We start from the raw sequence: 25,039 nt of genomic DNA on the forward strand, positions 1-25,039 counted from the left end.
TCTACCAGCCCTGTGCTAGCCTTCAGATCCCTCCTATTGATTTGAAAGTTAATTACCCAACAGAGATTCACACTTTTCAGGATTTCCTTTCTTTATGGCAGGAGAAGTACATGTGGCAGGGGAAATACATGTGGCAGGGGAAGTACATGTGGCAGGGGAAGTACATGTGGCAAGGGAAGCACATGTGGCAGGGGAAATACATGTGGCAGGGGAAAGGGAAGCTTTCTGTAAAAGAAGAAAGCATCTCATGCAAACCTGTAGGGATCATTTTCTCTTCCGTTCCCTAGAAGCATTATGTGACACAGAAATCTAAGGGTCAGTTCCTCTACTGCTATCAAACTATGTTGCTTTCCCTGATGTCAGGTGAGTTCACCTAGGGATGTATCACCAAATATTTTTCTGCCATGGGATTAAGCCCATAATATTCAGGATTTCTTTAACAAGCTCTTCCTGCACTCTTTTATTACTTTTTGTTACTTTTATTCTGGCAAATGGAAGCACTTCAACTGACCTTTTAGTCTCCTATCTGAGCTCTTGCTTCTACCTCAAAGCCTCCATGCCCAATAGAGGTAATCACAGAATAACAAAATCACAGCAAACATCCTGTTGGAAGAGACCTTCAAGCTCATCCAGTCCAACCTTCCACCCAGCACTGCAGGGTCAGCACCAAACCATGTCCCTAAGCACAGTTCCAAGGCTGCTTGAACACCTCACCTCTAGGGATGGTGACTCCAGCACTGCCCTGGGCAGACCATTCCAATGGCTGAGAGTCCTCTCTTCCAAGAAATATTTCCTAGCATCCATCCTGAACCTCCCCTGCTGCAGCTTGTAACCATTTCCTCTGCTCCTGTCCATTGCCACCAAGGAGAGAAGACTGCCCCCTCCTCACTCCAACCTCCCTTCAGGGAGCTGTAGAGAGAATGAGGGCTCCCTCAGCCTCCTCTTCTCCAGCCTGAACCCCCACAGATACTAATGGGATGCCTTTACAGTGTTCATCAGTGATGAATGCTCGGACTGTAGAAATCACAGAGCCTTCTGTGGATGCTACCACCATCCATAAGCCAATTTTCTATTGCCCAGCCCATAACTGCAAGCCATGCATCCAGCAGGCAGGGACTGCTGGGGCTCAGTAATGGTGAAAGTGAACTTCCTCTAATGATTGCTTCCAACAGGTACTTCCTGCTCTGTCATTCAATGGCTCCATCTTCCCCTCATCTTCCTCAGTAGATAAGAAGAGAGAGGAACAGAAATGGAGACTGAGGCATAGGCAGCTGAAAGGAAACCAGCAGGGGAAATAGGTCTGGGAAATGAAAACAATCCAAGGAATGGAAAGAGATACAGGGACAGAGCGAGGGAGAGTAAGGAGAGGGAACAGAGATAAAACAGAACCCAAACTGAAGAAAACAAAACGTCAACACCAAAGAGGGATGCATTTGCTTGAGCAGTGTGGGATAGAGACAACCCTGGTCTGCAGTTTGGGCCCAAGGATCTTCTGAGAGCTGCGAAATTACAAAGTACCAGCAGACAGCCTGTTGGCAGGCAGGCTTGGTCTGAAGAGAGATTGGCCACCAGAGGTGCAGCAGTGAATGGAAAGGCAAGAAGAGCACAGCAGCAGCACCCAGCGGGCTCGGGCTGGCAGACTGTCACTGACAGCTCTGGGCTGAGAGCAAGCTCCCTGTAAGGGCACTGCAGCTGCTGCACAAACACATCCGCAGGCCACAGCAAGGGCTGCAGGAAGGGGCCTGAGGGGGTGATGAAGACAGAGGTTATATTTCTGTGTAGAACAGGCCAGGCAGCACTGGTAAGCCTGGATGACTCGCTGCATTAATTTCTGGTTTAGTCATCCACACAAAATAAAAACCTTCACATATGACACAGTCTAAACTTTTACACCGATTAAGAAATTAGGAGCTATTAATTATCACTGCTCATAGCTGTTGGCGCAGAGCAGTGTAAGTGAATTCCCCCTGCTGTGGAGGGGAAATCATTCCCATCAGCACCATGTGCCTGTCTGAGCACACACACACAGAGGGAGCCTGAGCACACAGGGAGACACAGCTGGAAGGCTAAAGAACAGGTCAAGGCATACCTGCTGCCTGGCAGGCTCATCAAGAACAAGCCCTCAGGAGTATGTCATAGAATCATAGAATCATAGAATCAACCAGGTTAGAAGAGACCTCCAAGATCATCCAGTCCAACCTGTCACCCAGCCCTAAGGAATCAACTAGACCATAGCACTAAGTGCCTCATCCAGGCTTCTCTTCAATGTCTCCAGTGATGGCAACTCCACCACCTCCCTGGGCATCACATCCCAATGGGCAATCACCCTCTCTGTGAAGAACTTCCTCCTAATATCCAGCCTATACCTCCCCTGGCACAGCCTGAGACTGTGTCCCATCCTTCTGCTGCTGGTTGCCTGGGAGAAGAGACCAACCTCCACCTGGCTAATTACTGCTGTTCCAAAAGGATATTGCCTTCTAGTAACCCAGAGATAGCTACCCATCCTTGCACACCTGCAGCTGGATCTCTGTCTCTGAACAGTGGAGCAGTTTGGTCCCTGTCATTAAGGTCAGGTCACATAATCACAGGATCACAGAATCATAGAATCACGGAACAGTTTAGTGATTCTAAACTCTGCCTATTCCAATTTAGTGGACAGCAAATTAAAGTACAGAAAAGCACAACCTACTATCCAAAATCATGTAGGAAGTCTAGAGCAGAATCACAGAATGGTCTGGGATGAAAGGGACCTCCAAAGCTCATCCAATCCAAACCCTACTGCACTCAGCAGGGACATCCCCAACTAGATCAGGTTGCCCACAGCCCTCTCCAGCCTCACCTTCAATATCTCCAGGGATGGGGCCTCACATGGGCAACCTGTTCCAGTGTTCCCCCACCCTCACACTGCAGAACTTCTTCCTTGCATCCAATCTCCATCTGCTCGGCTCTACTTTGAAGCCATTTTGCCTGGTCCTGTCCCTGCAGGCCTTTGCAAACAGTCTCTCTGCAGCCTTCTTGGAGCCCCTTCAGGTCTTGGCAGGTTGCTCTTAGGTCTCCCTGGAGCCTTCTCTTCCCCATGCTGAACACCCCCAGCTCCCTCAGCCTGTCCTCACAGCAGAGCTTCTCCAACTCCCTGAGCATTTTTGTGGCCCTTTTCTGGACCTGCTCCATCAGGTCTATGTCCTTCCTATATTGAGGGCTCCGGAGCTGGATGCAGCACTGCAGGTGAGGTCTCCCCACAGCAGAGCAGAGGGGCAGGATCCCCTCTTCCCATCTCCAGTAATGCTGCTTTGGATGCAGCCCAGGCTGCCCTTGGCCTTCTGTGCTGCAAGCTCACACTGCCTGCTCCTGGCCAGTTTCTCCCCCACCAGCACCTCCAAGTCCTTTTCCTCAGGGCTGCTTTCTCTCCCCTCCTCCCCCAGCCTGTATTGACAGTGAGGATTGTTCCAGCCCAGGTGCAGAGCCCTGCACTTGCTCTTGTTGAACCTCATGAGGTTCACCTGGGCAGCACCTCTGCAGCCTGTCCAGGTCCCTCTGGATGCCATCCTGTCCCTCTGGGGTATCCACAGCACCACTCAGCTTGGTGCCATCTGCACACTGCTTATGCTGCCTGGATCCTGCTCTCTACAGTATTGATGGAAATATTAAACAGCACAGGTCCCATTATGGACCCCTGAGGGACACCACTTGAAACATCCTCCCTCACAAGGACATCCTCAAAGCACACATCACAACCATGGGCCCCTTCAAAATACAGAGGAAGCTCTGACTTTCCCTTTGCTCTGCAGAAAGGAGAAGGTGATGCTCCACCATCTGTAGATGCTGACACTCAAGTGGAATGTGGCGTTGTGCACTCCTTTGTTTATTGTGATGAAGACTCTCAGCCCCCAGGACTGCACCCCAAGAATCAACCTATAGGCTTCTGGAAATGGGGAGCATGGAGCAGGAGGCCTTGCTTCCCAAGCACAGCTCTCCAGACAAGTCAAGGAGCTCTGAAGGGAGAGAGCTGGACACAGCATGCAGTCATTCTCGGGTTCTTGCCCCACAGCTCAGTACTTCTGATCATTGGAGCTGGGGCTTAGCTAAGCATCAGTACTTGCCCCTCAGACTATTTCTGTATCTTACCTGATGGTTACTTAAGACTTAGGATTTCAACAGGAGTAGAAAAGACCACAACTCAACCTGGGGCAGTTTCCACTAGTAGGTGGGAGATAGGAGGTACAGATTTGAATGCCTTCAGGCAGGGCAAGAAACTGAACCCTGCTCTTCCACATCCTTGGGGAGCTCCTAAGCTGCTAATGTATTCCATACAAGGGGAGAAAAGTCCCTCTTATTGGGGAAATTTGAGTGTGAGCAGAAGACAGGTGTGTGAAGGGGAGGAGGCAGGCAGATAGGCACTGCAGAGTCCCAGCAGACAGAGACCATAAAAAGACACCACCTTCTATTCTTTCTGTTCATTCCAGCATTTTCCCCTGGCTTGCTCCCGGCAGTACTATTTTAATGGGCTCCCTCCTCTGCATGGAGGTGTCTGGAAGCCCAAGTTTTCTATCCAGGAAGCATCCACTGCAATGCCTAATACTGTGACACCCACACCCTTCCTTGCCCCAGAATACTGCCCATTAGCTCTCAGCCCAGGGCCTTTCCATCCTTGCTCACAGAAACAGCTCTGCAGTGTGGCAGCACATGACAGCAAAACCAGAAGCAAGGCAGGCTGCAGCAGCTCCTCCTGGGCACAGCAATCAGATGTGCATGAGGAGAGGGAGGAGAGGAAGGGGAGAGGGGAGGAGAGGAAGGGGAGAGGGGAGGGAAGTGGAGGGGGGGGGAGAGGGGAGGGAAGTGGAGGGGAGGGGAGAGGAGAGGGGAGTGGAAGGGAGGGGGGAGGAGAGGAGAGGGAGAGGAGAGGGAGAGGAGAGGGAGAGGAGAGGGAGAGGGAGAGGGAGAGGGAGAGGAGAGGGAGAGGAGAGGGAGAGGGAGAGGAGAGGAGAGGGAGAGGGAGAGGAGAGGGAGAGGGAGAGGAGAGGGAGAGGGAGAGGAGAGGGAGAGGGAGAGGAGAGGGAGAGGAGAGGGAGAGGAGAGGGAGAGGAGAGGAGAGGAGAGGAGAGGAGAGGAGAGGAGAGGAGAGGAGAGGAGAGGAGAGGAGAGTTCTTGTGCTTGTTTAATACCAACTTCCCCACCCCTCTAACAGATGTGGTCAGTCAATACCACGTAAGTCACAATAATGTTCTGTAATGTTCCTGTGATGCTGCCACAGCAGTAATAAAGCTCAAACAGAGGGGCATACAGTTTTCATTTTTTAACCAAAGTAATAACCTCAAAGAAAGGAAGTGAGAAGTCAAAACTGAAGTAGCTTTTAAAATTCATTTAACATTTTTTGGATGTCATGTAATGTTCCTAGAGCCTGGGTAGGTGCAGCCAGGCATGCTAACGCTTTAACCAGCTTCTGACTGGGAATGCTACAGAGAAACTCAGCATTAAAGCTGCAACTCAGAGAGGGATCTGGGGGTTCTGGCTGACAGTCGACTAAATATGAGACAGCAGTGCCCAAGTGGCCAAGAAAGCCAAAGGCATCCTGGCTGGGATCAGAAGCAGGGTGGGCAGCAGGGCCAGGAGGTGCCCATCCCCCTGTGCTCAGCATTGCTGAGGCCACACCTCCAGTGCTGTGCTCAGCACTGCTGAGGCCACACCTCCAGTGCTGTGCTCAGCTCTGGGCCCTCACTGCAGGAAGGACATTGAGGGGCTGGAGCCTGTCCAGAGAAGGGCAAGGAGGCTGGAGAAGGGCCTGGAGCCCTGGGGCTAGAGGAGGGGCTGAGGGAGCTGGGGGTGTTCAGGCAGGAGAAGAGGAGGCTGAGGGAGACCTTCTTGCTCTCTACAACTCCCGTGAAGGGAGGTTGGAGCCAGGAGGGGACAGCCTTTGCTCCCTGGGGGTAAGGGACAGGAGCAGAGGAAATGGTTCCAAGCTGCAGCAGGGGAGGTTCAGGCTGGATGCTAGGAAATATTTCTTGGCAGAGAGGGCTCTCAGCCATTGGAATGGTCTGCCCAGGGCAGTGCTGGAGTCAGCATCCCTGGAGGTGTTCAAGCAGCCTTGGAGCTGTGCTTAGGCACATGGTTTGGTGTTGACCCTGCAGAGCTGGGTGGAAGGTTGGACTGGATGAGCTTGGAGGGCTCTTCCAACCAGATGTTTGCTGTGATTCCCATGAAATCTAGACTCCAGTTTTAGACAAACTTTAGATAAGTATCATACTGTGCTTAATGAGAAGTAACTGCTTATTCAAAATGTACCTCTAGCAATGTGAAACCAAAGTGATTATTACACAAAAATGCTTGGGCAACAGAAGGCTGTTTTCACTTGGAGAACACTACTGGGCTATGGACTCTGATATTTAGATTGACTGTTTGCTGTACTCAATATTAAATGCAAACAGTCATGCAAACAAAACTCAGACTGCAATTTCCTGGGTAATCTTCAGCTGTCAGAGACCTGCAGAGAGGTGATGCTGTGGACGCTCTGTGAGTATCATGTAGTCACAATAGGGTGAGTTTGGTATGAAGTTGTTTTCATCATTAGCAGTTTGTATAAAGCCACCTGAAAGCCCTGCATTAAGTATCTTTTGTAGAATCAAAGAATTACAGAATTGTCAGGGCAGGAAGGGACCTCAAAGACCACCCAGTTCCAACCTCCCTACCATGGGCAGGGACACCTCACACTAGAGCAGGCTGCTCAGAGCCACATCCAGCCTGGCGTTTTTAAGGGACGGGGCTTCCACCACCTCCCTGGGCAACCTGTCCTTTTCCCTGCAAATATTTCCAACATCTTCCCCTCTGCCAGGATACTTCACTGATGACTGCTTGGATAAGTTTTTTGAAAGTAAACTAAGTTCCTACAAGAGCACCAGAGAGAACATTTGTGAGATGTGAAAGCTCCTTCGGCTAGTGATCCAAGGAGATATTGATGTGCAGATCCTACACGCCAGGACAGAGAGTGTGAGGGGCTGCAGGAGCACAAAATGCACTCTTTGTTTTTCTTTCATACTTCCTACACCTTGCCCATTGCTTAGCAGAGAGAAACTTCCCTTCCAGTCGCTCAGTCTCATCTGAAGCCGCAGCACTGTCCTCTGCCCTGCAGGAGGAACAGCCCTGGGTCTGAGCAGAGCAGAAGGCAGATCCCTTTAGCCAGGTTGTCAGCAAAGGCAGGACAGGAACTTTAGTGATAGTTCTGAGAATTCCTGCCAAAACAGCCATGCATGACAAAATCCTTTAAAAAAATGCAGGCATGATAGCAGTAAGGGCTTGGGGTGGCTTTGTGTTTCATGCAAGCAACAGAGCAGGCTGCTGGGAGAAGCCTGTCAGGACTCTGTCTGGCTAGTCCCAGCACTGCACCCACCCACTGCTACCCAGCCAGACACCTACCTCACACCCTGTGCAGCAGCACCAGCCAAGCTGCCTCTGAGCTGGTGGCTGAGATCTGCATCTTGCAGATCTAACAACAGACAGTTTCAAAAGTGTGGGAGGCACACAGCAGCACCAAGAACCAGTAGCTACAATAAAGCAGCTGCTTTTATAGTCTTTCTTTTCCTCCTCTTTCTCTAAACAGATCTTCAAAGGTAGCTAGCTGGAGCAGCTGGAGCTTGCTGTGAAAGAGCAGTTCCACGCACCCACCCACTCACTACAGATCTGCCAATTACCATTCAATTACACTAGTTTGAATATTCAGAATATTTGGGGTTTATTTGGGATAAAGCAAGCTGCTTAAAATGGCAGGGATGCTTTCATTTGAACTAAAAAGTCTTTCCCTTGCGCAATATATTGCTTAAACACCAACCTGCTTACAAACAGGTGGCATACAGTAATACATTATGCACACACAGGTTGCCATTAAAGGTAAGCATTTGCCAACAGATCACAGAACCACAGAATATTAGGGGTTGGAAGGGACCTCAAAAGCTCATCCAGTCCAACCCCCCTGCCAGAGCAGCATCACCTAGAGCAGGTCACACAGGAACACATCAAGGAGGGTTTTGAATATCTCTGGAAAGGGAGACTCCACCATTCCCCTGGGCAGCCTGTTCCAGTTTCTGTCACCCTCACAGGGAAAAAATTCTTCCTCCTGTTTCCATGGAACTTCCTCTGCCTCAGCTTCCACCATTGCCCCTTGTGCTGCCATTGGGCATCACCCAGAAGAGCCTGGCTCCAGCCTCTGGGCACTCACCCTGCACATCTTGAGCACCAGCAATGAGGTCACCTCTCAGGCTCCTCCTCTCCAAGCTATAGAGCCCTCAGCTCCCTCAGGCTCTCCTTGTGAGGAAGACATTCCACTGCCTTCATCATTTCTGTGGCTGTGTGCTGGACTCTTCAAAGAAGTTCCAGTTGCCAGAGCACAATTTCAATTCTGGAGCTACAGAAGGAGTGCCACATTGTAAGAGTTTCAAACACCAGCCTGGTAACCTGTGCCACCCGGTAAGAGATTGGCCCTGCACTGCTCCAAGAAGGGAGGAAGAGAACACAAGAATCAAGAATCAAGAATCAAGAATCAAGAAGGTTGGAAGAGACCTCAAGGATCATCGAGTCCAACCTGTCACCCTACACCTCATGCCTATCTAAACCATGGCACCAAGTGCCACGTCCAATCCCCTCTTGAACACCTCCAGGGATGGTGACTCCACCACCTCCCTGGGCAGCACATTCCAATGGCCAACCACTCTCTCTATGAAGAACAACAAACCAGTTCAGCCACCTTGTCAGGGAAAGGGTTGGGTTGGGGATTTTTTGCTTATCTTTTTGCAAAATACAATTTTCCCTGTCAAGAGATGTCCCTGTCAGAGGGCTGGCTTTCTCCATGCCCTCTCCTCTGTCCAGGACTCCCAAAGATCCCTGGCTTTGTGGCAACTCCCTTGCTAGATCCCTGCACTAGGGTCTGGCAGCCTAAGGAGTCCCTTCTGGCATTGTTGCTTCCCATTAGCCAGGTCATTTGTGTTTCTTACTTCTTATTCAGCGAACTCAAGTGTTAGAGCCATTGCATTTCCACTGCACGCCACCTCTGCCTGCCTTTCAAACCTGTTTCAAGGGCATACACCAAATGACAAATCCCTTCTGAAAATGCTGGCTGAAGGTACTTACTTATTAGGAAACTAAACTGATTCCCTTTATTCAAGCCACACTGCTCTGGAATGAGGGAAAACACTACAGGCAGCTGAAAGCAGTTCAGCTTGCCATACTAATGCAAAGCAAGTGCACTGTACTGATGGATTTCATGTATTCCTCCATCCTCAGTTACATACACTTGGTAAAAATCCTGTTCCTTACAATCAGTTTCTTCTGGTACTATATTTGTCCTTCAGTTCCAGCTGAATAAATAAATTCTGTCCTGACTAGAGAGCCCTTAATGGTGAAGCAAAGCAACCTCCACATGTGCTGAACAAAAGGCAGCTCTGGGACTTTGTGTCTGTCTGTGCTCAGCTCTGATATAAATTTTCTTTCCAGCTGAGATATCCATGGAGCTGTAGCTGCTGCTACAGCACAGTGCTACCAGCCCTCGAAGTGTGATCCACATGCAAGGAGCTTTCACAAAATGGTTTAGTAACTGGTGGCTTTGCATGGAGAAGAAGCCTTTCTCCTTTTCTCTTTTGCTGCCAGTGACACCTATGGCAGGGAAAAGATTCTGTACCCCAACCACCTGTCTGAGGAGCTCCTGTTTGCCTGTCTCCAAACCTGCATTTAAAATGTCAAGTAATAACCCCAATGAAAGGTTATAATTTAACAAAGTCTGCAATAACAAATGTCCTCGGGGGTATACTTTCTGGAGTGCCATTACCTCCAAATTCTAGGTACAGCAGGAATGACACACCAGCCACGCTGGGAGCTGGCTTACAGCATGCATTACTCACAGAATCACAGAATCACAAAATGTTAGGGGCTGGAAGGGACTTCCAAAGCTCATCCAGTCCAACCCCCCTGCCAGAGCAGGAGCACCTAGAGCAGATCACACAGGAACACATCCAGGTGGGGTTGGAATATCTCCAGAGGGAGACTCCACAACCCCCCTCGGCAGCCTGCTCCAGGGCTCCGGTCACCCTCACAGGGAATTTTTTTTCCTCATGTTTCCACGGAACTTCCTATGCTTCAAAAATTCTTCTGTTTTTAAGCAAAGGAGTAGAAAACATTACCCAACACATAAGCTCCTTTGGGTTGCAGTAGGACTTTATCTGACCTGAGCTCTCATGTCTCCTTCCATGGTAAACAGGCAGGAAACAGGGTGGGACTACAGCACAGGAGGTTCCACTTCAACAAGGAGGAAGAACTTCTTCACTGTGAGGGTCACAGAGCACTGGAACAGGCTGCCCAGGGAGGTTGTGGAGTCTCCTTCTCTGGAGCCTTTCCAGCCCTGTCTGGATGTGTTGCTGTGTGACCTGTGCTGGATTCTCTGGTCCTGCTCTTGCAGGAAGGTTGGACTGGAAGAACTCCAGAGGTCCCTTCCAACCCCTAACATCCTCTGATCCTGTGAGTCCTGGGTTGCTGAGAACTTTGAACAGCAAAGTGTCACTTGCTTTCCCTGTCAGGAGGGTTGAAGATGCTGGGCTCTGATGAGGCCAGTTAATATCTGCACTGTCTGATGCTACTACTGTGGAAAAAAAATAGCTGTGAGATGTTATCATGAATTTATGGGGAAGTCACTTCCCTCTTTTCTTTCTACCAGCACACATAAATATGCTGCTGTTACTCTGCCCTTCTGTAGAGCAAAATCCTCATGCTTTGAGAAAGCAGAAAGGACAAAAGGAGACCTGTGTCTCTGGACTGAAGGGCTGGGGGTGGGTGATTTACACTTGTTAATTATGTAGATGTAATTGTCTCCTGTTACAGGCACATCCACTGCTCTGAGGGAAAGCAACACTGCAGCAGCCCTCACAAATCCTTCCTGACCAATGGTACTTTTACACCTGAGAGAAAGGACTGGACTTTAGGAATAATTTTTCCCATCAAGAGTGGTCAGACCTTGGAATGTGCTGCCCAGGGAGGTGGTGGAGTCCCCAAGCCTGGCTGTGTTTGAAGGTGCTTTGGCTGTGGTGCTTGGGGCTGTGGTTTAGGTGTGAGCCTTGCAGAGTAGGGTTGTGGGTTGGACTTGGTGATCCTGAGGGGCTTTTCCAACCTGAATGTTTCTATGATTCTGTAACTCTATCCTTACTCCTGTGATCATCCAAGACTCCTCACTTAACCAGTGTGATTTCCCAATGGTAGCAGGACTGATCCTGTGCCGCAGTCTGGTTTGGATGGTGCAGCTGGAAACACTGGTGTGCACGTGTGTAGCCCAGCCTAACTGAGAACTTGGTTGGGAATTCTGGGAGAGATTGAAAGGATCCAAGGAAACCCTGTTCTTCATAACTATCACACAGCTACTTCAGAATTAAATACCCAATGGTCTGAGCTCAGCATAAATCTGCAGACAAGTCACTATGTGTAAAAATGATCCCTTTGTAATATTGCAACCACAGGTACAAAAAATGACTTACTGTGCTCTGTGAAGAATTGCAAGGTCACTGCTGAACACTGAATCAAGGAGCTGGCTACCCTTCAGACCTCATTCTGTAACTGCAAGAAATGGCTGTGCACAAATCCACCTACATCCCTCGGCACCAGCTCCACACACAGGCTGTTAGCACCCAAAGGAGAACAAAGCTCATCACATACACAAACTTCCAGTCAAACATCAACCTCCTTCTTGTGACACACTCTGCAAGAAGGCACTGTGTGTACTGGAAGGGACGCAGACCTAGCCATATGGCTCATTTGCTCCCACACCAACTAACTAACTAAATAAATAAATGCTCTTTTGGCTTTAATCTAGTCTGAAAAAAAGAGACATATCTACTTTTCATGGTTTAACGAGTGGATGGATTGCTCTATTGCCCCAGAAAGGGGGAAAAGAATAAAGCTCACACAATTGGCATTGATAGTGATGGAGAGTTCAAATGGAAAAGCTCTTTACAAACTATAATGCTACAGTTACAAACTGGTGAGCATAGCCAAGCATATGAAATACACACAGCCTAGGCTTGACACACAAGCACATTAAGCCAAAGCAGATACACAAAACCTTCCACCAGACCAAAACCCCAGTACTCGTTTTCTTCCTCCAGCTGGAGTTTACCATAAGCCCCAATTCTCTTTCTCTCCCCACCTCCCATGTTGCTAGCCTGGTTTCAGGCTGGCCATGCCCAAACTGCCCCCCTTTGTTTCTCTCTCCCCCTATGCCTAAAAAAAAAATACCAGAAGACAAGAGAGGTGCCTCCCAGAGGAGTAGAGAGGGAAGAAAGAGGAAGAAAATCACCTTGCAACCAGACATATAGGGATGCAGGATTCATGGGAAGAAATACAAAGATTGCACCTTCCAGTACACCTTCTGGCCTGGACAATCCAGCTCCTGGAGGTCTCAACTCTGTGACCCTCACCTAGGCTCAAATGGACACACTACTAAGCTAATTTTCTACCAAATTGTTCTTGTTTCTGCAATATTTTAAAGAGGCATCTCTCTAGAAATCGTTAGTCTTTGTCTTGCCAGGGGAGGAATCTGCAGCAGAACCTGGCCCAGCAAACTCCAGCTATCAGGGCCCACACTGTAGCAGGTTAACCTAAATGCAGCAGCTCACAAAGACCAAAGACAGGAAAGGCAGAAAGAACAAAAAGAAAGGAGCATCATCCAGGGCCAGCACTGACCCACATCCACCAAACCCATACTATCCAGGGATCAGTGTGTGAGCTGTGATGCTTCCAAACACACCTGCCCCCAGGTAAGGGCACTCCCAGCCTGGGCTGTCTGCACCAGGGAACACAGAGCTGCCTTCCTAAGTGCCTGAACTAGCAGCTGGCTAGTTCATTTGCCGTTCCTTTAATTAAAATGCAAAGCACTGGATAATGGTAAACATTTAATTAGATTTGTCTCTATGTTTCAATATTAATAAAGCACATGAAAAATGCATTAAGAGCCAGCTAATTGGGGGCTCTCCAAAAGGAGCTGTAAATGAGCAATTAGAATACAATTGGGGTGTGGTTCCCCAGGGATCCTCTCAGGACTGCTGCTGCTTAATATTCCAGACAAAGGTTTAGAAATTATTAACAAATCCCAGGCAATAAAATATAGAGATGACAGGAAGCCTGCAATCCCAGCAAATTACAGTGAAGAGCAGCCAGTGTTAGAGAGTGAGCAGGCTGCTGGATCAACTGGAGGAACTCCCACCAAATGCCTCTGTGGCCAAAGATGAGGCTGCACATTTTGGAATGAAGCAGACAGGCTGTGCTTGCTGAAGGAAAACTGGGAGTCTCTACACCACACAGATGTGAGAGGTTCCTCATGAGAAGCTGAAACACAAACTATACAATTTGTACATCTGCAAGGTATTGGTTACATCAGTAATAAAATGCCAAGACACATTTTTTGTTTGGTTTCTACCTTCCAAAAGCACATTGAAAAATACAGGTATTTTATGTAGGATCAGAGCATGTTAGGGGTTGGAATGGACCAATGGAGATTATCAAGTCCAACCCCCCTGCCAGAGCATAGAATCCAGCACAGGTCACACAGGAACACATCCAGACAGGGCTGGAAAGGCTCCAGACAAGGAGACTCCACAACCTCTCTGGGCAGCCTGTTCCAGTGCTCTGTCACCCTCACATTGAAGAAGTTCTTCCTCCTGTTGAGGTGGAACCTCCTGTGCTGGAGTTTCCATCAATTGCCCCTTGTCCTACACTGAAAAACACAGATATTTTACACTGAGGAACAACTAAACTTCTAGAGCTGGAAAGAGATTCCTCCCTCTGAAAGATGTGAGATGACTCTGCTCAGGCTATGGAGAAACACTCAGGAGCTGAGCTGATTACATGGTGTCTGCCATTTCTGCAGAGAGAAAATGCTGCTTCTGAGAGGGTTCTTTGAGCTCCCTGGAGAAGATGCAAGATGCAACAATACCTGCAGTTTAAAGACTGTGTTCAGATCAGAAATGAAGGCAGCCAGCATCATCTATTGTAATGCCAGGGAAGTAAGCATCTTCTCAAGGGTCTGCTGCAGTTCTGTAATGCTTCAGAGCAGTGTCAGGAGAGTGTACAGAGGACCCAAACCCCATGGTCACCCATTCAGGGGCTGTGGGAGTAGTCACTGTGGGGCTGGGGCAGATTCTGAAACTCAAAGCTGGGCTGGGACACAGGCTGTGGTTGGGAAAATCACTGAGCTCAGTGCCGGGCAAGAAGATGAGACTTCAGCACCTCCACATACAGGAATTCAGAGCTCATGGTGCTTCAAGGCTTATTTTGCCCTTGAAAAATCTATGAATCAATAGGTAAGAAAGAGGGGAGAACTTTTAAAGCACAGTCGTTCACCAAGGAATTGACTGAGGCAGAGGTACACAGCTGAAGGCCAAGCCTCTCCTTCCTATGCCTCGTGGTGCAATGGACAAGTGCTTCTGCCTGGCTCAGCACTGTGCTGTTCTCACACGACCAGGTGCCGTTAGACACAAAGCAGTGGCAGAGGAGTGCTGTGTCATCAACAGCAAGTGACTGAAGGCCTTCTGCTTGAAAAAATGTCCTGCCAAAGATTCCAGGGCTTTTTCCCAGCTGACAGGGGCTGGGTAACACAGCAAGCTCAAGTCAGGGAAAAATTTTCCACAGATCCCATTGCACTTCAGAGTCTGAGCAGAAAGTTCAGTTCAGGAGAACACTTGTGTTACCAATAGAGGCTGATAAGGTGAGACATTAATGCAAACATAAATCACTCAGCAATTTGGCTCCGCCTCCCATGGAGGTAGATACAGAAGTCACTAAAGATTATAAAGGTTGGCCAGCAGATTGAGGGAGGTGGTCCTCCCCCTCTGCTCCACTCTGCTGAGACCACACCTGGAGCACTGTGTCCAGTTCTGGAGCCTCTGTTCCAGGAAAGATCTGGAGGTGCTGGAAGGTGTCCAGAAAAGGGCCATGAGGATGAGCAGAGGGCTGGAGCTGCTCTGCCATGATTCAGAGAGTTGGGGTTTTACAGTCTGGAGAAGAGAAGGCTCTGAGGAGATCTTCTTGTGGCCTTCCAGTATCTGAAGGTGGCTACAGGAAAGCTGGGGAGGGACTTTTTAGGGTGTCAGGGAGTGATAGGACTGGGGGGAATGAAGTAAAACTAGAAATGGGTAGATTGAAATTGGATGTTAGGAAAGAAGTTCTTCCTCATGAGGGTGATGAGACACGGGCGACAGGTTGCCCAGGGAGGTGGTGGAAGCCTCATCCCTGGAGGTTTTTAAGGCCAGGATGTGGCTGTGAGCAGCCTGTTCTAGTGTGAGGTGTCCCTGCCCATGGCAGGGGGGTTGGAGCTGGATGATCCTTGAGGTCATTCCAACCCTGACAATTCTGTGATTCTGTGAAGGTTCAGTATTCAGTTGAGAGTATCTTCAGAATCTAGCAATGGTTACAAATGGTTTGAGAAACAGTGTTTGGATAAAGCTAGATCCACAAGCAGTAAATTCCCCCAATAACAAAGGGCAGGAATTTCCCAGAGACTTTAGGAATAATCAATTACTCACAATGCTGCTGGCCAATTGTGGGAATTCCTCTTTTGTCTCTTTTTATGGGAAAATCCTCCTGAACTGTGTTGCTAATTATCATCCATGTGTGTGGTGGGGAAAAAACCCATGAGAGAAGAGCCTAACGCTCCCTGCAGCTCACCTGCTTTATCCAGCCAGCTAATTTGTGTTGGGATTGTCACCAGACAAAGGCTAGAATTGATAACCATCATCTCTCTGCTTAAACATGCCCAAATATGCCCAAAACATGCCCAGACCTGACCCTGCATGGGGTCTGTGCCTGGCAGGATATATGGCTTGGGTGAAGGGCCCATGTAAAATCCAGGAATGCACAGGCCTGGGAGGGGGAGGTCTCAATCTTCTGGCTCCCTTCATCCCAGCCTCACTGTTCCCCCCCATCCTGGCTTCATGGGGAGCAGGGAGGGGTTTTGGGTGCCCTGCCACAACTTGAAAATAGGCTTGATTTTCAGAGTCCCATGGTACCCAGCTCTTGGCACATGCCAGCAAGCAGCACAGCATTTTTCCTGAATAATTTCTTGAAGAGCATATTTAAAACAAAAACAAACAAAACCCAACAAAAGCAAACCAACCTTGAAAATGGAAAGTAATTTTAAAACCTTTATTATTCAAAGAGTTACCAACTCCATCCTGGACAATCATCCACATAGTTTCAGTATTTTTAGATGTGTAATTGATTTATTTATTTGAACCTATTCCATCTGCTATGGAATCATTAGGGTACACAATAATTCCAACCCTTCAGGCTTTCCTGTGAGACAAAGTCTCCAAGTAAAGCTCCAGTGGAAATGCTGATTTGAAACATAATTCCGTGTCAGTCCTTTGCTGATAGCAGAAATAACAGACAGGCAAAACCCAGACCTAGGTCACACTTCTCTCAGCTTCACCATGAACCCACCACCACCAAACTGCTGATACAGGCACAGAATCACAGAAATCAACCAGGTTGAAAGAGACCTCCAAGATCATCAAGTCCAACTGATCACCCAACCCTATCTAATCAACCAGACCATGGCACTGAGTGCCTCATTCAGGCTTTTCTTAAATACCTCCAGGTATTGGAAACCAATGCACAACTTTGCTTATCTATGCAGGACTAGGGCAGAGGGGTTGGACTAGATGGTTTTCAGAGGTCTTTTCCAAACCTCACCATGCCGGGATCCTGTGATAGTCAGATTTAAACTTTATCTTTTGATACCCAAGAATATAATCCAAGAGAATGGATTGAAGCTTGAGGAGCAACCTGGTCTAGTGAAAAATGTCCCTGCCCATGGCAGGGGGGTTAGAACTAGATGATCATTAAGGTCCCTTCCAACCCAGACCATTCTGTGGATCTGTGAAGTTGTCTACCAGTCCAGAGGCATTTTAGGCAGGAAGTCTAATCCTGATGTCCTGCTTTATTTCTTGCACCATGGCTGGGAATTGTACCTTTTGTTTCTACCTCTGAAGGGCAGAGCTCAAGCTTTTTAGTGACAGGGCCAAATCCAACAGGCCTTGGATGTGGGCAATATGCTTTTGCAAAACATGGCTCTACCATGCTTGGCTAATGCTTGAATTCGTGGTTTCTTTTTGGAAGGAGAGAAAACAGATTTTCAGCACTGAAGAAACAAATTCAATAACATCTACCTAAAGGGATTTTGTTTGTTGCTGGTTTTTTTCCTCCTTAGACAGTTAAGCACTTTTGAGACTCCCACTGCAAGGTGCCCAGCTTAAAAGCCCAGGCTGACAGTGTTGATTTCAGGTAAATGGAAGAGAAGGCTGCTGTCAAACTACAATTAATTTTAAAAGTTTCAGCCACAAGACACCAGTGTGGGAATGCTCTGAATACAGTAAATATTGCTATTATTTCAGCATTACAAGTCACAACACCAGGCACAGAAGTACCTGTCCTCAGAGAGCTGAGCACACGTGATCCCTGTGCATTTGTTTATTGCATGCCAGCAGCACACAACCAAGCTCCATGCCTGCAGCCACTGCCTGTGCTCATCTTAACAGGAGGATGGTGCCATTCAGAGGCCTCTAACATCAGCTCTTCTGCATGCATTTGATCAGAACACAAAGCAATAGAGAGAATACATGTAAGGCCAAAGGAAAAAAGGGGAACTTAGGGTTTATGTGTCTGTAGTATTTCTATCGTAGTGCTTAAGACGCCATGGTGATTTCACTGGCTTCTGGACACTGCAGAGGCAATGAAAGTATGCAAAGAAGGGAATCACGGTAAACATCCAGTTGGAAGAGCCCCCCAAGCTCATCCAGTCCAACCTTCCATCCAGCACTGAAGGATGAACACCAAACCATGTCCCCAGGCACCAGCTCCACAGGCTGCTTGAACACCTCCAGCAACAGTGACTTCCAGCACTGCCCTGGGCAGACCATTCCAATGGCTGAGAACCATCTCTGGGAAGAAATATTTCCTAGCATCCAGACCGAGCCTCCCCTGGCACAGCTTGAAACCATTTCCTCTGCTCCCGAATCAGAAAAGCTTTATTCCCAGAGCTCTCTGGCCATACTCTCTTCTGTCTAACACCAACATAAATGCAGGGGATTGCCAGGGTTAGCAGACCCAGGGTATGAAACAAGCACAGGGGTAGGGGACTGATTTTATATTAGAGCATCTTCATTTCACTCCACCCTTTTGTCCTCCTCCTCTTCTCCTGATTGCCTTGGAACAGCAGGGAGGGTTGCAAGTGGAATTATCTCTGAAGTGGGACCATTATGAGCTCCCTGTCTGGCTGGGGAAGAGAGCAGCATGGGCAGCTTGCAGCACTGCTCCCTGCTGGGGAAGGAGGCAGAAGGAGCACGGCTGAGCCCTGATGTGCACACACAGAGTGTATGGCACTGCTCGCAGCACAGCAGTGCACTCATACTGACCTGCTGCAGTCCTCCTTGCAGCAGCCAAGTCCTCACAAGCACTGGGCTCCTGTCTGAAGGCAGGGCCTTGTTTCTTCAGACATGCAGACACGTGGGGGGATGTCCTATCTGCTTTGGAGGGCTGGAAACAGCAACAATGATGCCAAAACACCCAGCTGGGGTTTAGGCTTTAGGACCTACTGGAACTATGAAGTATCTCCTTCTGACACTCATGCCAGTTCTCAGCCTTTTATCACTGAAATATTCTCTGCCATGGAGCACGCTGGAGGTGGTCACAGTGAAATGGCCCTAACAATTCCTGGGGCTTAAACTCTCCTCCAGTCCTGCCAGCCATGGCTAAACATGGCACAAAGGCCATCTGCTCAGGTCTTACATGACTGCACAAAGGCCAATGCATCTCCTCAGGTCTTACATGACTGCACAAAGGCCATCTACTCAGGTCTTACATGATCACACATCTACACAGACTCCCCCAAATTACTGCTAGTATGGGCTTTGTTGAACCAACAGGTTTGGTTGGTTTAGATTTCCAGGTCAAAGCAGCCTCCCTGACAGACCTTCTCCTGAAAAACTGATTAGATAAGTAGTAAAACTGCTCTTTCTTTTCAAGATATGCTGACCTGGGAAGTCCCAGAGGGCTTTCCATGACATCCCTTGCAGTTAGGATATTCTTGGTAATGCCAAGCAACATGTAACTTACTCAGTTCCAGTAGGACTTAGCTGAGCTTTGCATTTGACAGGAGTCACCTGAGACTCCAGACAATTTAATACAGTCAGCTAAAATAAACAGTAAATACATACACATGCTGGGTCAAGAAAAGCGTGACAAGATGAGGGGCAATAGCTTCGGACTAGAGCAGAGCAGATTTAGATTGGATGTTAGGAGCAGGTTCTTTACTATGAGGGTGGTGGAACACTGGAACAGATTGCCCAAGGAGGTGGTTGAGGCCCCATCCCTGGAGATGTTGAAGGTGAGGCTGGACAAGGGCTCTGGGCAACTAGAGTTGGGGATGTCCCTGCTGACTGCATGGAGGTCAGACTGGATGAGCTTTGGAGGTCCCTTCAGGCCTGGACCATTCTATGATTCTATGATTCTGTGAGTTAGTCTATGGAGAGGAGAACCAAACTTTGCAAAGCACTGAGTACCATTTAGAGCAGTGGGGAAGCAGCCATTCTGTGCCCAGCAGGCACCCACACTGCCTAAGCAGATTATGAACTGTGACAGGTGAGCCAGATCTGAGAAGCCTATACCTTACTTAATGACACTCCACACTGATCTCTGTTCTAAAATTATAATTCAGTGTTCATTTCTCCAAGTTCTTTCTGCACCAGTACAAATATCTTGTCTTATTCCTTTCATAAGCTACCACTGTAGCATATTTCCTTTCTCTTGCCTCTTGACAGGTAGTAATAAGGTTCCACATTTGAGTGATTTCATTTGAAGGCTTTAAAGAGAGGTATATATATATATATATATACATACATGTATATATATATATATATACACCCCCCCACCTTTCTGTGAGTGCATGTAATTCCATGTGTGGATGCACACATGGAGAGCTGTTTAATTTTAGGTTACTTTAAACTGTGTTTCCTGTACCTGAATTCTTTTCCTCCCAAAGCCTTAACACAGTTGTTAAACCATTTTAGTCATTTATTTGCCTTCTGTGTAATGGGGTTTAGATTTTCACCTGTGTCAATTGTGAAGACAGAAATAGTTTGGATCAGCTAATTAGGGGTCATGAATAGTACTGAGATGGAAATCTAGTTTCTTGGGGAAGAACATTTAAGTTTATTAAATTAAATATAGCCCAGATGTGCTCTCTTCCATCCCAAGCAAGGATAAATAAAGTAGAATCATAGAATTGTCAGGGTTGGAAGGGACCTCAAGGATCATCCAGTTCCAAATCCCCTGCCATGGGCAGGGACATCTCACACTACAGCAGGTTGCTCACAGCCACATCCAACCTAGCTGCGAAAACCTCCAGGCATGAGGCTTCCACCACCTCCCTGGGCAATCTGTGCCACTGTCTCACCACCCTCATGGGGAACAACTTCTTCCTAATATCCAGTCTGAATCTACCCATTTCTAGTTTTGCTCCATTCCCCCCAGTCCTATCACTCTCTGTCCCCTAAAAGGTCCCTCTGCAGCTTTCCTTCAGATCCTGGAAGGCCACAAGAAGGTCTCCTCAGAGCCTTCTCTTCTCCAGACTGAACAACCCCAACTCTCTCAGTCTGTCTCCAGAGCAGCACAGCTCCAGCCCTCTGCTCATCTCATGGCCTTTCTCTGGACACCTTCCAGCACCTCCAGGGCTTTACTGCAATAGAGGCTCCAGAACTGGACACAGAGCACCAGGTGGGGTCTCACTAGCGTGGAGTAGAGGGGAAGAATGACCTCCCTGGCCCTGCTGGCTATGCTAAGTAAAATTTGTGTGGCTATCTTAATGAAGCTGCCTTTGTACATAGCTCTCAGTCATCCCTGGAACAATGTTGTTTACCAGGTTTACCATGCACAAATGGTAAAGTACAAATTGATCCTTCCTTAGGTTTCAAAACAACTCAAAATGAATGCAAAAATGTTTTAAGAAAACTGAACTTAAGTAGCTACATTCTCTCTTCATGCTGTGGGAGCTAATATTTGTCTTTATCTCTTTCAGGGTGTGATTTCAAAAGTACTCAGCACTGATCTTGCTCTGAGTCCTCTGGAGTCTCCAGTAAAGCTTTCCTTAGCTTAAAAAGATAGCATTGATGTTGGTTGCTTTTCAAGAGGAGCTGATTACCTTGGTGCTGCAGAAGCATTTGTCTTGAAGAACTGCCAGAGTTTCAAAGAAAACCCAAGAGCAGAACAAAAACTGAGTAACAACCAAGTCTGTTTCTTGTTGATGACTCACAGAAGGGTACAGGCATTCCCAACCTTCAAAGGTTTTATCAGTTCTGCTTAGAACTGAGCATCACCAGTGATAAGCAGGTTTAATATGCAAATGAGGAAGCTGGCTTCATTACAGCTGTGTCAGGTTTCCAGCCAGAAGGCAGAACTGAAGAGCCTCAGCTCCAGAGTTGGGAAATTGAGGAGCAGTGGAGTTTGGCAGTGCTCCCAGAGGAAGTCTTCTCTCAAGTAGTTGTGCCCTGCTTTTGGGGGTAGCAGGTAGACATACAAAAGCAAGCCAGCCTGCCATAACATCTCTTACATCACAAAACACCTGGTTAAATAAAAGCTGCTTCTTACAAATTATAGGGACACATCAAATGGGTATAATTTTTTTGTATTTAATTTCTGAATTCCAACCATACAACAGAAGAACTTCTGGAAGAAAAAAAACAAACTACTAAAAACTAAAACTACTAAAAACTGAAGTTTTTCTTGGCTATAGCAGAAGCTGAAGAGGCCATCAGTTATTTATACATCCTTGAGGGACACTCTGGATTGTTTACCACATCCTAAAATGTCCCTACACCCAGAATTCTCAGAACAATATGTCTGCTCTGGTGTCACTTCTGACATCAGATATAAAATTCTTCCCAGCCTGTACCTGAATTTCAATGCTAACACATCCTGAGGGTAGTGATTAATAGCATAGTATTCATTTGGAATGCATTTACTCTGTTATGGAACATTTTACTCTAAACACTTTGTATCCCTGTCACCACCATTCCCTAGAACTCATTATTGCTGCAAGAATCATCAAAATACTACTAAATGTGAATAACTGTAGGGAAGGGAAATAGAGAAAAGAGATAAAGAAAATTAATCAAGCATTAAAATAGAGAGAACACATCAAAAACAGAGAAGTATTTGCTGTATCATGAAGAGCACCCCAGCCTCTGCAAGTTCTCTTCCTTCACAGAAATACACCACAGGATGACTCTTTCTGTGAGGTTCCTTTCTCATATGAAGTCAGAATATCTCTGAGCCCATGCCATAATTACTCCAGCAGTTAATTATGATGCCATGGACATTGCAATTGTGACTCAAGGACCAGCCTGAGCAGCAGGAACACATTCAAAGCAAACAATAACATCTGTGCTTCCGCAGCAGCACAGTGGCTTTAGCAATAAATGGGGGGAGGAGAGGGAAATACACAGAAGAGAGAACATGTAGAGGATGTCTGATGTTCCCCAAAACTCTCCATAGACAAAGTGTTTTTAACATTAGCTTAAGTGCTGCTACAAGCATCACAGAGGGAACATTTACAGATACAGCCCTGGACATAATTCGAGTGTTTCCTATGGAGCAGATGAGAAGGCTCAGACTAAACCCAGTACTTACATCCTGAGCTACCATTCGTTGGAACCAGAGTGAAGTTGGAGGCCCAGGGGTTACGCACAATATCCTGCCAGTGAATGGTGTCTGCGAAGCAAAGGAATTTGTTCTGGCCAACGTAGACTCCACCATTCAGTATTTCTGCAGAAAGAACAAGAGAACACACTTGTAAGACCTTAGGCATGCAGCTGATTAAATCCGTGCTGCTTGGTGTCCTGGAAAGACAGGGAGCAAAATTTAAATGCACAAAATTCTCACTGTAATCTCACTTAATACTCTGACAGTTGGAGGGTAAGTAGCTCACAGCAAACACCAACACACAGAAGAGACCTGAGGAAGGCAGGGCCAGTGCTGTGAGCTAGGTCACTGGGCCTGTGGAACAGTACTGTTAGTTGTGCAGCTGTTCCACTGACTTTGACAGCAGCACAAGCAATCAGCCACACTGAGATGCGTTTCATATCCCTCTGTGCCCAGCACTGCTGAGGCCACACCTCCAGTGCTGTGCTCAGCTCTGGGCCCTCACTGCAGTAAGGACATTGAGGGGCTGGAGCCTGTCCAGAGAAGGGCAACAAGGCTGGAGAAGGGCCTGGAGCCCCTGAGAAGGAGCTGGGGGTGTTCAGGCAGGAGAAGAGGAGGCTGAGGGCAGATCTCATTGCTCTCTACAACTCCCTGAAGGGAGGTTGCATCAAGGAGGGGGCAGCCTCTGCTCCTTGGTGGTAAGGGACAGGAGGAGAGGAAATGGTTCCAAGATGCCCCGGGGAGGTTCAGGCTGGATGCCAGGAAATATTTCTTGGCAGAGAGGGCTCTCAGCCATTGGAATGGTCTGCCCAGGGCAGTGCTGGAGTCAGCATCCCTGGAGGTGTTCAAGCAGCCTTGGAGCTGTGCTTAGGGACATGGTTTGGCGATGACCCTGCAGTGTTGGGTGGAAGGTTGGACTGGATGAGCTTGGAGGGCTCTTCCAACAGGATGTGTTCTGTGATTGTACCTTGACTATGGTAGCAGTGATGAAGGTTGGCTGATAATCCTCGTGTCCCAGGAATACCTTTAAAAACTCCAGTGGGAAAGATCAGATTTGACCATAGGAAGACTAGATCTTAGATTTTATGTTAGGTACAACAAACAGGCTGTGAGGGCTTAGCTTTTGGGGTTCAAATAAAAGATTTCATCTTTTTTTTTTCTTTTTTTTTAGTTTGATATCTTTGCTGTAGGCTTCTAGGATCTGTGTGTGTCTGTGTGTCTGTGTGTCTGTATACAGTGGCAAAATTAAAGCAATCAAAAGGCTAATTACAGGTTGGCAGGTCAGTAATGTTATCAATAACATACCGAGTGTATGAGCAATTGTTGTTTCTTAGGCAAATACTCTCCTCCTACCCGTCTGAAAGTTATCCCTGTATTTCCAGATTCTGTTTTAGCCCACTGATTGCAAGCTTAACACTTTTTATTTACTGGAGATAAACTAGAAATGGGTAGATTCAGATTGGATCAGGGAGGTAGTAGAAGCTCCATTCCTGGAGGTTTTTAAGGCCAAACTGGATGTGGCTCTGGACAGCCTGATCTAGTGGAAATTGTCCCTACCCATGGCAGCAGGGTGGAAGATCTTTGAGGTCCCTTCCAACCCTGACAATTCTGTGATTCTGTAATGCTGACACACAACAAGGAAGGAATTACTGCATATTTGTTCTTTAAATCTCAGGTTTGCAGGCTGTAGCATGCAGGGGAGGAAGCACCCAATGAAAGAAGTCATTAGAGGATTATCTGTAACTACATCCTGCCACCCTGTTAATCAGTTCGGAGTATTACTCTTTCTCAGAAAGCTCTGGTTTAAAAGCTTGGCTTTTCATTGAACAGGGGCTTAAAAATGAAAACAATATTAATAATCGTATAGAGAAAAGAGTCCAGATTAGAGACACAGCAATGATCTGGCTGCATGATACTCTTATCATATCCAGACAAACCCAAATATACAGCATCTGCTAGCAATTGTCCTCGGGGGGAAAAGTGGGTCTCAGAAGACCACTTGAAAACATGACCAGTGATGATTTGTCTGTGTTGCCCCTGCTCTACAGGATTACCCAATCCATTGTGGCCCAGACTTGGAGTAAAAATAACATTGAATACGCCACAAAAATCTGTGAATCTACGTTCATAGCTGAAACAGTTGCACAGGATTCCAAATAGTGCCTCCATCAGCTGGGATGGCTGAACACCTGCCACTGGCAGCATTTCTGGTCTGAGAGCATTGACTCCTGACAATACCCATCAAATGTTCTTTTCTGCTGGGAACTTTGATGCATTCCTCTGTAGCAGGCAGCATCTCACTCCAAAAGTCATTTTAACAGTTTCA

General features: G+C 47.5%; 1 protein-coding gene across 1 annotated transcript in view; it reads right to left on the reverse strand.

The window, feature by feature from the left end:
• The window catches only part of ERBB4 (erb-b2 receptor tyrosine kinase 4), a 538,583-nt gene that overhangs the window by 290,633 nt on the left and 222,911 nt on the right, over window positions 1–25,039 (reverse strand). The window contains exon 4 of the mRNA XM_054380880.1: window positions 22,702–22,836. Coding sequence (XP_054236855.1) covers window positions 22,702–22,836 — 135 coding nt within the window. The remainder of the gene's footprint in view (window positions 1–22,701; window positions 22,837–25,039) is intronic.

This window comes from Indicator indicator, chromosome 5 (assembly GCF_027791375.1).
Source record: "Indicator indicator isolate 239-I01 chromosome 5, UM_Iind_1.1, whole genome shotgun sequence".
In the NCBI taxonomy this organism is placed as follows: domain Eukaryota; kingdom Metazoa; phylum Chordata; class Aves; order Piciformes; family Indicatoridae; genus Indicator; species Indicator indicator.